The following is a 13,593-nucleotide window of genomic DNA, read 5'->3' on the forward strand; positions in this document are numbered from 1 at the left end:
TATTGATCCGTTCAGATACTATACCACTAAAGGAGGCGTATGCTGCGTGCGTGGGTGTTAGTGGTACTGGCGCTAACCTGACGCTGCCTGGGGCCGGTGCTTGCTAGTTCACCAAAATGCTACCAAAAAAACTGTTAGCGATCGCAGGGATCAGGCCTGACTCTGCGAACGCTGCAGTTATGCGTTTAGTGCCTTGTAAGTGTCAGTGATCGATCGATACTGCACTTGGGTGGGATGGGCTGGGCCGGGCGGAGGGGCACAACGCAGGTGCTAGCAGGTATCTGGGCTGATCCCGCTAACACTGCGTTTTTGGGAACCCTAAACTACTGGGGACGCTAGTATAGATCTGATCGGATCAGATATTGATCCGATCAGATACTATACCACTAAGGGAGGTGTACGGTGCGTGCGTGGGTGTTAGCGGTACTGGCGCTAACCTGACGCTGCCTGGTGCTTGCTTGCCAGTTCACCAAAATGCTACCAAAAAAACTGTTAGCGATCGCAGGGATCAGGCCTGACTCTGTGAACGCTGCAGTTATGCGTTTAGTGTTTTGTAAGTGACAGTGATCGATCGATACTGCACTTGGGTGGGCTGGGCGGAGGGGCAAAACGCAGGTGCTAGCGGGTATCTGGGCTGATCCCGCTAACACTGTGTTTTTGGGAACCCTAAACTGCTGGGGACGCTAGTATAGATCTGATCAGATCAGATATTGATCCGATCAGATACTATACCACTAAGGGAGGCGCATGCTGCGTGCGTGGGTGTTAGCGGTACTGGCGCTAATCTGACGCTGCCTGGGGCGACGCATATCACCGCCGGGCGATCAGGGGGCTAAACCTTTATTAGGTAATAAACGGCGGGTGCCCTGACACTATAAAAAATAAACGAACTAACCTGCGTCACCCGTAACGGTTATACGGTGATCAGTGGTGAAAGGGTTAACTAGGGGGCAATCAAGGGGTTAAAACATTTATTAGGTAGTATATGGGGGTCCCTGTCACTATAAAACGCTGACGGCGAACCTAAATATTTACCTCACTAACTAGCGTCACCAGCGACACTAATACAGCGATCAGAAAAATGATCGCTTAGCAACACTGGTGACAGGGGGTGATCAAGGGGTTAAAACTTTATTAGGGGGGGTTAGGGGGGTACCCTAGACCTAAAGGGGGGTGATACTCACTGTCCCAACACTGTAACTGTCACAAACTGACACTATGCAGTAATCAGAAAAAAAAAAAAAAAAAAAAAAAAAAAACCTGCTGGTGTCAGTTTGTGACAGGGGGGGGGGGTGATTGGGGGGGGATCGGGGGGCGATCGGGGGGGGGATCGGGGTGTTTTGTATGCCTGGCATGTTCTACTGTGTGTGTGTGTGTTGTGCACTCACATTGATGTCTTCTCCCCTCGGCGCTGGAACGGAAAATACCGAGCCGAGGGGAGATGACATCATTTCCTTTGCTGCTGTTTAGCATACAGCAGCAAAGGAGTGTTCCCATTGGCCGGCGGCGATCGCGAGGGGGGGGCCACGAACGGATGGCCTCCCCCTCATCTCGGATCGCCGGGGAACAGAACGGGACCGCTTCGGGCACCGGGGGGGGGTCCGATCGGACCCCCCACCCGCGAGAGGCAAATCACGTACATGTACGTGATTTTGCCTGCCCGTGCCGCCTTGCCGACGTAAATCGGCGTTAGGCGGTCCTTAAGTGGTTAAACATTCTACATTCAGTGAAAGTTCATGCAGTGCAAACTTTGCAGTACATGAACTTTCACTGAATGTAGAATGTTTAATGACCAGGGGCGAACTGATCCATTGGGCAGTTTATGTAGTACTAATCCATAATTTGTTAATAGAAGGATTAAAGAGCTTGACTTGTAGTTTTGTTAGCTGTTTTTTTTTTTTTTTTGACAGGGGCGCAGTTTCAGTGCTTGACATAGGCGCCATTTTCACTAGATACGCCTCTGCATCAGTGTGCTTCTTTGCAGCATTGTAATTCCTAAAAACAAAAATGTAATATATTGTAGCTTACCAAACCATGTCGTGGTTTTCTTTTTTAGGCTTTGTTTCCTTTATTACAGTGGCCACTGGTTGGGTCCTCCTGCACCCCCCCCCCCAGTCGGTCACCAGCCCCACACTTACCCCATCTAGGTCGTGGGCTTCTTTTGGGTGGCGGGCTTCACCCTGCGTGTCCTCCTTCCTAGGCTACAGGGCGGCTTCCCCTGCGTCTCCTCCCTCCTCCTCCTCGGCTGCCAATAGGATCGCTTCTCCAGGACCCGCTTCCTGAGCCAGGATTGTCCGGGAGGAGAATCAGGAAGACAATAATGAATATTAATTTGTTATTGTCACACAACTGGGTGGGCCTGGGGTGCAGGCCAACCCTTTTTCGAAGCCAATTAGAGCCTCTGGCTCTAATCACGTGCTTCTAAAAAATAAAGAAAAAAAAAATCCCATTGGAATCCATGCGTCCGGCACCCTTCATGTAGATTAGGGGCCGGGCACATGGATTAGGGGGCAGCGCCCCTGCGCCCCATATGGATGGGCTGCCACTGCCTTATTATATTATTTCTTTATTATCTGCACTAGCAGACTTACATGGACTTTAATGGGGAAGCAAAGCCAAACTTCAGTTAACATTTATTAAGCAGTTACAACAACAATTTATTTCCTTTTGGGGTACAGGTGTTACATAAATAAATAAAAGCTGATCATTGTAAGTACTCCTGTTAGTGTTAAATATTTTGTCTCAACCCTCTAACTGCCACATTTGCTGGACAGTCTGTTAAAGAAAGTTGAAAAATAACAGGCTTACTGGTAGGATCAACAGGTGAAAATAAAGGAACAAAAAGAACACTAATGCAGCCATCACATCTAAGAATCTGTAAGCTTTAGGCTCTGTTCACACCTAGGCTTTTTTTCTTCAGGCAGAAAGTCATGCGATTTTTGCCACGATTTTGCTGCGATTTGGTACAGGTCAAAGGGTCACCAATGTAAAAAGCAGAAAATGCCTGTAATCTGCCAAAAAAGAAGCTCCTGTACTTTTTTTGAGCGCCAGGCGTTTTGCTTCAGATGACAAAATGTTCAGATGTGAACAGGGGCCATTGAAATGAACGGGATTTGTCTTGTTGGGCATTTTTAGAGCTGAGGCTTACAGCAGAAAAAACGCCCAAAAACTCCTAGGTGTGAATAGAGCCTTAAAGTGTTACTAAACCCAGGACCCTGCATTCACTATATCTGGTCTCCCACAGTACACAGAACATGGAAATGCAATTATTTTAGTAAATATAAACTACTAAATACACTTTCTCATCAGCAGTATATAGCAGTCTTGGCAATTCTATCAGTGCCTAGTTAAAGCTTGTAGGATGAGTTTTTATTGTCTAATGACTGTCCTATGAGGCTTCAGGACCTCCGATCCTCTGTCTGGACAGTGCTGATTGGCCCTGTGCTGATCACATGCGCTCTCCCAAGAAAAAAACAAAAAACTCTCCAGCAATACACACCAAACTGAGCATTTGCAGCTTGTCCCCTGGCTGGTGTACTATCAGGAGATGGATTGGGGACTGTGGAAGAAGGGGAGGATCAGAGGAGACAGGATCAAACAGCCTTTTTACACAATGCAGAGGATTAACCCCTTAGGTCCCACACTGAGTATAACAAGCATGCTTTAATGCATATACAGACTGATTTTACTGTTGTGGGTTTAGTAACACTTTAACCTCGCTGATAGTATTCCCGAGTCTGGCCAAAAGCGGTATCCCCGAGCCAGACTCGGGATTGCATCGCAGGATCCATGTAGAGTTTACTTACCTTGTCCCCTGGATCCTGCGATGTCTCCCCGCTGTGATCGGGGGGGAGCTGCTGTGTCTCGCTCGATTCACAGTGCCGAGCTCCGTTCCCTGTGAGCGTTGCGACGCACGGGGACGGAGTTCGGCGGCAAATTCAAACAGTAAAACACACAGTACAGATACAGTATACTGTAATCTTACAGATTATATTACTGTATCAAATAATTTCACATCCCTTTTGTCCCTAGTGGTCTGCCCAGTGTCCTGCATGCAGTTTTATATTATAAAAACTGTTCTTTCTGCCTGGAAACTTGAGATTGTCAATAGCAACCAAAACCATCCATTTACATCAAAAGTGGCTTTAGACCAGCTAGAAAACAGCAATAATATATTAGAATCACTCGCAGAATTGAGTGATAGTGATTTGTGGGAAAATCCGTCATCAAACACTAAAAGTAACGAAAGCGACAATTCTGCAAATGAGCAAATTTTAGTGTTTTTGATTTGATTACATTATTGAATAATATTTATTGTTATTATATTATTATTTGTTATAACTATTTATAGTTATTTATTATATTATAATTTTTTATTTAGTTTTTCAAACTTTATCATACCCGGGATGTCTACTAGACTCTTGTTTGGACAAGTGAATTCTTCCTAAGAATTACAGGCCTACAATATAAAACGCCAAATTTCTGTGCAAAATAATGGTACCGCTTTCAGCACCTAAAATCTGAAATAATCATACTGCCAGGGAGGTTAAGGGCTATTTTGGTGGGTGGTTTCTTCAAGTGCTGTTCCTATGTGGACAAAGCCACTGATGCCATATTGACAGTCATGCAAGTGTGGGTTCCAAAATGTACACTGTCTGCATTCGGGGGATTCGCACACACTCTTGTACAGCTGTCAATATGGGATCAGTAGCTGTGTCCCAAAAGATATGAATGGGACTGCCTGCACATGAATGCACAGAACACCTGTGAACCCCGTGTGGACACTGCCTTGTATTTATATCGGCTGTGTCTAGAACAGAGACCTTGCACTTGTTGATGTTCTACATGCCACTAATGTGCAGATACTTGGTCTAAATTGGATTACGATATTTTATCACGTTTAGTTGTTTTCTTTTGACTATGTTGTTTTTTTTTTTCAGTTAGTATATTACCACCACATTCTGTTCTGTTTTCACTGTAAATTACCATATACCAAATATAGAAAAAATCAAATTTTCTATAGAGAAAGCAGACCTACTACTACAAATTTGCAGATGAAATGAAACTGATCTGGGGCAGTTATTGTACGTCTCTATCAACCTTCATAAATACTGATCTGATGTGAGAATTGTGCTTGCTATGGCCCAAGTTTCACTTTTATTTAGTCTGTGTTTTTTTATAAATGACCCCATTCACTTCTTTAAAGGCGAGCAGAATTTGACAGTAACTGCAGCATGATGTGGTCAAAGCAACCTGGTGAAAAATTGTAATGTACCCTTACCACAAATACAAAAATGTTTTGAATGATCTTAAAGAAGAAAATCAAACTATGAAACACTTTGATATCATTTTTAGCATTTCTCTTAAATTTGAAACTCAAAAAGTAAAGATTTGGATTGTTATGAAGAAAATTTGTAAATGTTAATTGTGCCAAAACTGTACTCTGAAAATGAACCCTAAAATCTGGAATTCCTCCTAAACAAACAGTGGCGCACTTCCTGACAGTGCCTAGACCTACTGTACCTATAGCCTCCTAGCTGTAGATCTGTAGTGTGAGATCTAAGGCACTGCTGCCCATATTGCTAGTCTCAGGAGATTTGGTGATGTCACTACTGTGCGGATCACAGTTCTCCTTGCTGGAGGATCTGGCATGAGGGACCATGGCCTGCCTCTGCTATGATGACTGCCTCCAAACAGAGACACAGTGCAGAACAATGCATGGGAAGTTAGTAATGAGGAAAGATCAACTGCAAAGAGACCATAGGTAATACTGGTGACTAGTCGTTTGCCCTCTGCCTGCCTTTTTTTTGGTACAACTTTCAGAGTTTAGTTCCTCTAACTTGATGTGAAATGAGTTGCCCACATTGAAATCACTGTTCCCTTTTTCCTTTGTCATGGTGACCCCTACTTTCCTCTGTATCAGGGCATGCTATATCTGGGATTGCAGCGCTATCTGCATCGGGATCTGGCCAGTAGGAATATTCTGGTGGAGAGTGTGAATCACGTTAAGATTGGAGACTTTGGCCTGACGAAAATCCTGCCACAGGATAAAGAATACTACGTGGTTCGAGAAAGAGGACAAAGCCCCATCTTTTGGTAAATGAAAGTAAAAAAAGAAATAGATTACAAAGAACCGCTGTTTCCTAGAGTGTAAAACTGAAAGTGTGTCTGCTAGTTCAGTTTGTCTTCTTTGTTCCTGCTGTTCTCAGGCATGCCCCTGAATCCCTCGCAGATAATGTTTATTCCCGAGAGTCTGACGTATGGAGCTTTGGGGTCCTTCTGTATGAACTCTTCACCTACTGTGAAAGAAGTTGCAGTCCATCAGCAGTAAGTTCCTGACAAAATGTAAAGCATATCTAAACCCTTTACAACCACTTTATACTACAGGCAAGCCTATAATTAGGCTTACCTGTAGCAACACTGGATATCTCCTAAACCTGCACGGTTTAGGAGATATCCCTGTATTTGCATGTGCCGACGTCATCGGCACATGCGCACTTAAGCAAACTGAAGCAACGGCACATACGTGCCGTTGCTTCAGTTGTACTGTGCCGTTACCGTCATCGCAGCTCTGGACAATCACAGCGCCAGAGCCACGATACCCGGAAGTAACCCCCCGGAGAGATGTCGGCCGCCGGAGCGGTGAACGAGGACCGCTGCGGGGGGCTTCGATCTCAGGTAAGTAATTCATAATGAGCTAGTATGCTATGCATTATGCCTTTGTCTTGCATTTTTTTTTTTTTTTTTTTTAAAGGGTTTACAACCACTTTAACCACTTGACCTTGGGAAGGTTTTTACACCCTTCATGACCAGAACAATTTCTGCTATTCAGCACTGTGCTAGTTTAACTGGCAATTGCTTAGTCATCCAACACTATACCCAAATGAAATTTATATCATTTTTTTCACACAAAACTAGCAATTTTTTGGCGGTATTTAAACACCCCATGGTTTTTATTTTTTATTATATAAAAAGACAAAAAAAAAGAAAAAAAACATGAAAATTTTGGGAAAAAAAACAATATTTTCTACTTTCTGTTATAAAACATTTCAAATAAAATCAAATTTCTTGATAAATTTAGACCAAAATGTATTCTGCAACATGTCTGGTAAAAACCAAACTGCATTTTTGGGGACTGTACTATTGGGGACGCTAGTAAAGTTATGATCGTGATCAAGATACTGATCCATACAGACACTATACCAGTAACGGCGGTGATCAGCGACTTATAGTGTTACTGTAATAGTGTGGCGGACAATCTGCCACTAACTGACACTGACTGGGAGGGACACTAACTGACACTAACATACTGTACACTGACACTGTACTAATGATACTGGCTTGGTGACTGGGCAATCAAAGGGTTAACTGTTGAGGGAAATCAAGGGGTTAAATGTGCCTAACAAGTTTATGAAAGTGTGTATGTGCTGCTTGTACTTACACAGAATCTGACTGGCTTCTCTCCCTGAACAAGAAGAGCTCAGGGAGGAAGAAACAGGCAAGATCCTGCATGTTTTGTTTACAAACACACAGAGGTCAGCCCATCAGTACGTATAGAACCAAAATCATTGGCTGTAACCTGCTGACAAAAGAGAGAAGGAGGGAGGCGCACCTAAGTACAATATCCAGCCTGAGCTTGTTTGGCTGGGCTTCTCCTCTGGGTCACAGGAGTGTAATGGCCCGTACACACGGTCGGATTTTCCGATGGAAAATGTCCGATCGGAGCGTGTTGTCGGAAATTCCGACCGTGTGTGGACATTTTCCATCGGATTTTCCGACACACAAAGTTGGAGAGCAGGAGATAAAATTTTCCGACAACAAAATCCGTTGTCGGAAATTCCGATCGTGTGTACACAAATCCAACGGACAAAGTGCCACGCATGCTCAGAATAAATAAAGAGATGAAAGCTATTGGCCACTGCCCCGTTTATAGTCCCGACGTATGTGTTTTACGTCACCGCGTTCAGAACGATCGGATTTTCCGACAACTTTGTGTGACCGTGTGTATGCAAGACAAGTTTGAGCCAACATCCGACGGAAAAAATCCTAGGATTTTGTTGTCGGAATGTCCGAACAAAGTCCGACCGTGTGTACGCCCTATAACTCTTTTGCACTCCTGTGATCTGTTTTCAGCGGAGAGCGGTCTGCAGTCCGCTCTCCACTGACGTCACTGCCATCAGTCGAGGCAGCGCGTCATCACGACTTCCAAGTCGGGATCCGCCAGCTGCCTTGATTGATGGCAGTCTCAGCGGCTCTTAAATGCAGACCGGCTGTGGCTATGGGACTAGAAGAGCCAGCGGACCAACAGCGTGTGGAGAAACAATTTTAAAACATGAATTGAACGGAATATGTGACATGTAAATCTTAATAAACATGAGCATTAAAAAATATTAGAAACAACAACTGATACAGAAATGATTATCTAGAACATTGGGAATATAGAGAATATCTGGACAATCGGAATGTTCTGGCGAGGGGCCATCCCCCTTTCAGAACACAACAGCTAAGGGGGGGGAGATCGCTGATCTAACCACGCATGGATAGTACAAGTGTCTCTGACTGGGTTGCATGAAAAAGAAACTGTTATGCCCCGTACACACGATCGGACATTGATCAGACATTCCGGCAACAAAATCCATGGATTTTTTCCGCCGGATGTTGGCTCAAACTTGTCTTGCATACACACGGTCACACAAAGTTGTCGGAAAATATGATCACTCTGAACGCGGTGACGTAAAACACGTACGTCGGGACTATAAACGGGGCAGTAGCCAATAGCTTTCATCTCTTTATTTATTCTGAGCATGCGTGGCACTTTGTGCGTCGGATTTGTGTAAACACGATCGGAATTTCCGACAACAGATTTTGTAGTCGGAAAATTTTATAGCCTGCTCTCAAACTTTGTGTGTCGGAAAATACGATGGAAAATGTGTGATGGAGCCCACACACGGTTGGAATTTCCGACAACAAGGTCCTATCACACATTTTCCGTCGGAGAATCCGACCGTGTGTACAGGGCATTAGTGTGTACCAGGCTTTAAACACTATGGAGTGAATTCAGTAAAGTACTGAGGGATGCAGTTGGATCTATATGTATAGCCTATGTTGTTCTCTGGTTAATTAAATATTAAAAAAATAAATCTGAGTTCATCCAGGACCGAATTAGCGCAGCTATCTGCACATAACCGCAGGTAGTCGCAGTGTACTATTTAACCTGCAGATAGCAGAGGCAACAAGGAAAGAAATACAACAGGAAGCACATCAGAAATGGCAAGAATGTTCCACCGCAGCTAAACACAGCTGCATGTAAACGCACTTAAACGCTGCTAATCGCAATGTACAACTGCAAGTGATCGTTGTGCCTGGAGTCTTGAAATTTCAAAATAACAAAACATGCTTTTAACAGGGGCCTTACTTTCTCTCCGGCACATCTTTTACTTCTTAGGCACAGCTAGCACATGTTTAGGCCTAACACTGACTCAGCCAGGCCTTAGCAACTTGCCCTTGGCAGGCAGGGACTGCGGGCCCCTTTAATGTAGCAAAAAAAATAAAATTAGGAAGTCCTTAGTGCTAGCTGTCCTAGGTGGACTACTGCTCCCAGTCAGCCCTCTTCAGGTCCTGCCAGCCCTCCTGGCTGCAGCTGCCTGACTCCACTGTCCGTGACATTTCAATCCTTCCCACTGACTCCACACCCCGCTCTGACTGTTTCCTCTCGGTCCTCTCTGGCATGCCACTTCCAGGCCATGGCGAAGTACGTCAGCAGCTCGCCCCCCCCCCCTTCTGCTGGGCCAGTGAGAGAGTGCAGCGTGCTTCGCGCATGTGCAGTAGGGACCCAGCCGTGAAGCCGAAAGGCTACACTGCCAGGTTCCCTTACCAGCAATGGTGGCGGCAGCATCCGACCACATCGCTGGACTCCAGGACAGGTAAGTGTCCTAATGTTAAAAGTCAGCAGCTACAGTATGTGTAGCTGCTGACTTTTAATTTTTAAAGGGGCAGGCGGAACTGCTTTTTAAACACTTCTATATCAAGTCTACCACATCTTATTGTATTGCCGCAAAGTTATGCATACAATAAAGTCATTTATGTTTGGTGAGTTCAGCTATCTGACGAAGACTGTCTGCAGTGACTGTTTCTGCTATCATGAGACCAGACATAGGGATCTCAGGAAGGGATTGATCTTTATTACAACAATTGGAGTCAGAATAACTTAACACTTTCTGGTGCAATGGCTCCTTTAACATGGCAAATTTAGAAAGGCCTTGCCAAATTGTAAAAAAAAAGTTCTGATTTGTGCTAGATTAAGGTAGTTCATATTTCTGCTACTTTAAGAATTCAAAAAAGATTACCACAAGTTTGCAAATAAGCAGTCTGGCAGTAATTAAGACAAAATCTCTTTATTTGCAAAGAGAAGCCAGGGCCCAGAGTGGGGAACAGGGTTTAGGTTGATAGGACATTGGCAACCACTGGTTTCTTAGAAACCGTTGACTTATCCCCTGCCCCATTCAGCTACTGGTCAGGGGATTCCCTGGCACCAGGCTTATTGTAAACAAAAGGGCGGGGATGGTTGCTGATGTAATTACCCAAATATGGCAATGGCCATACTTGGGTAATGAGGGGAATCCTCTGACTAGCAGCTGAATCGGGCTGGGGAAGCACCTTTAATTGCCATGACACTGTCAGCTGCACAGCTGAAGGCATCTTAGCAAACAATGGCCCTGTGCTACTGGGGCTAAACATGCAGTGAGGACAGGCGTGTCTGTGGTATTGACACTCCAACCTCAATGACCCCCCAATCCCCCCCATGCCTCTGATAAATTCATGTACCTGTCTATCTTTTTGAACTCCCCAGGGTATGTATTAAAACAGAGGTGTTAGTAGCATACATTTACAAATCTATGTGGAAGCTACTTTGCCTTGTCACACCCCCTCTGTACAGCATGGCACCCATCCAGGGACATGCATGGCAATAAACATGTCTGCCATTGTGCTTCTCCTTTTACAGACAAAAGATAATGTTTTTTATTTGTTTTTAGCTCAGGGGAAGTGGAAAGGACACTGCATTTTTGGCAAGATCAGGTATTTTCTGTACCTGTTAAAAAATGTTCTTAGCCTGAAAAAAAGAAAACATATGCAGCCACCACATCTAAGAATGGGTAAACTGCAATATACTGTACTATATACCTGTTTTGGGATTAGTTTACTTTCATCTCAACAAAAATCAAATCATGTTTTTCATTTTTCAGTATTGCATGAAAAGCGTGCTGTAAATGAGCAGCAGTATAGGGAAACCAAGGCTTATTTTTACTCTGTTAAAAATGTAATTTATATATGCTTGCTTTCCCCAGGAATACCGCCGTATGATGGGACCTCACAATTCCCAGCAAACAGTGTGTGCTCTTGTAGAAATGTTACGAGCTGAGAAAAGACTGCCTTCTCCACCAAACTGTCCTGCACAGGTGAGCTTCTACAATGCTATGCAAGAAGCACTTTGTAGCCCTTTATATAGTTTGTTTTGTTTTTCTATACTGAATCAACAAATATGTCACAATGAACCCCTTTATGACCGCCCAAAACATATGTGTGAAGGCAAAAAGGTGGGCTGTATCACCCATATGCCATGCGTAGGCATCACTGGGTGGTCGATGTTTATGTACTGAGAGCATGTAACAGTGGTCACATGGTCGCCTATCCTTCCCACCTCCTGGGCTTTCAAAACTGTTTCAAGGGATGCTGGGGTGGGCAGGAAGGAGTTAAAGAAGAACCACACCCTCCTCCGCCCACTTATATATTTTTTTAAATCTCTGTTTACCTGGTTTGTCCTTAAAGGCTAACTTCACCTTTGGAACATGTTACATGTTCCACCTGTATTTAGGGTAACATGTAACATGTTCCAGATTCTGCCTCCTCTCCCCCTGATCCCTTCTCCCTGTGACAGCAGGCAGGGGATCCTCTCTCCGTACCCTCTGTCACAGTTTAAAAACTGCACAGCTGTGTCATTCATTCACATTCTGTGAATGAACTACAACTACCGTGGTAAACCAAGCTGACAGCTTGTAGTTCTGAATGAACTGCGAGAGTGCTGGTGAGATAAGGGGAGGGGAGGTACAGGCAGATAATGTACTGAGAGTTTGCAGGATCCTGGTATTGCACCCCTGATCTGCTGATTGCGGGTGCAATGCTTTACAGGCTCCTGTGTAAAAAAATAATAAATGCATTTATTGTTTTTTTTTAATAAAAGGAGAACTTATGATTTCATTCAGATACTCAACCACCCAGCAGATCCAGCATTGTCCGGCTGCATTCTGCTTCTCTGGGAGACTATTGCTCCCAGAAATTCCTCATCAGTTACCGTGTAAAGATAAGGACTTCACCAATGACCATGTAAGGGTGAAGTTTCCAGAAATCCTCTCCTCCTGCACAAAACTTATACTGAAGCACATTAATTTCCTGTCTACTTCTATGTGCAAAAGATCTCACTCTGAATAGTCTCTAATGCTGACTGGTTGCTTGCCACTACTAGGCTAGAAGCCTGCAGTACCTCTCCCCGGAGGCCTAGTAGTTTAAAAGCATGTATTGGACGGTGGACTACTGTTCCCAGCTAGCCCAGATTGCAAATCAGCCCTCCACTGTGGTACACTCACAAACCTTTCTCTGCCCTGAGTCCATGATGGAGAACTTTACCGGACCGTACGTTCCGACAGCTTCTCCTGCCCCTCTGCTCTAGGAATTCCACATCAATGACCGTGTAAAGATGCAGACTTCACCAAAGACCGTGTAAAGGTGAAGTTCCCTCACAGATCTCCCAGGCCTCCTCCTGCGATCGGCGCACCCCCCCAGATAGGGATGGCCTCCTGCTGCTGTCTAGTACTCCATTCTCCACTTCCCCACTGTTCTCAGCCGACAACTCCCCCCAGTGGCCTGTTACCTCAGCTTATACAGGAGGCCCACCCCCTGCCAATACCAGTTGGGGATTGGTCAGGGATCACATATGAGCTGCCTGCCACTCTAGTTCTAGGCCCTGCCTCTCTTCCATAACATTCTCCCTGGAAGCAGGGGAGGCGCCTCAGAACTAGAGCACAGGTGGTCACACCCACTGCTACACTAACCACTCCCTGCCCCCAGATCAAAACAGACAGGCCTAGCTCAACGCATAGGCCTGCCTAAATTTACCTGTGCTGACAGTTTTCCCTAGCAAAAATCCTATGCTAGCTCCTACCTATGGTAGAGGGTGCCACATATTATTTTCCTGTTGATTCTTTTTTTGTTCACTTCTATTTTATAAACTATTAATAATTAAAACTTTTTTTTTGTTTGCTTTGTTCAATAATATTTTTGCACCTTTATACATTTTAGACCTTTTATATTTACACATTTCACATTCAAAAAAGTGCAATATTATTGCTCCAGCAAAAACCTGGGGGAGTGCGGCAGCATGGATGACGGGCTTCCGGGGATCCCCAGGTATACTGCACTCTGCTGGCCACTCGCTCCTTCTGCCGTGTCAGCAGCTGCCGTGTTGCCCTCTTCCTGCGCCATCCCCGCTGCAGCCGCTAATCACCTTCCCTATTAAAGGTGGTGCCAAGCAGTGCTTTG

General features: G+C 44.8%; 1 protein-coding gene across 2 annotated transcripts in view; it reads left to right on the top strand.

Moving 5' to 3' along the window:
- JAK3 (Janus kinase 3) overlaps positions 1 to 13,593 on the top strand; it is a 207,916-nt gene that overhangs the window by 191,586 nt on the left and 2,737 nt on the right. For both annotated transcript variants that reach the window (XM_073593259.1, XM_073593268.1), the window contains exons 21-23: positions 5,924 to 6,096; positions 6,210 to 6,327; positions 11,346 to 11,456. In XM_073593259.1, coding sequence (XP_073449360.1) covers positions 5,924 to 6,096; positions 6,210 to 6,327; positions 11,346 to 11,456 — 402 coding nt within the window. The remainder of the gene's footprint in view (positions 1 to 5,923; positions 6,097 to 6,209; positions 6,328 to 11,345; positions 11,457 to 13,593) is intronic.

The sequence above is a fragment of the Aquarana catesbeiana genome, linkage group LG01 (genome assembly GCF_042186555.1).
Source record: "Aquarana catesbeiana isolate 2022-GZ linkage group LG01, ASM4218655v1, whole genome shotgun sequence".
NCBI lineage: Eukaryota > Metazoa > Chordata > Amphibia > Anura > Ranidae > Aquarana > Aquarana catesbeiana.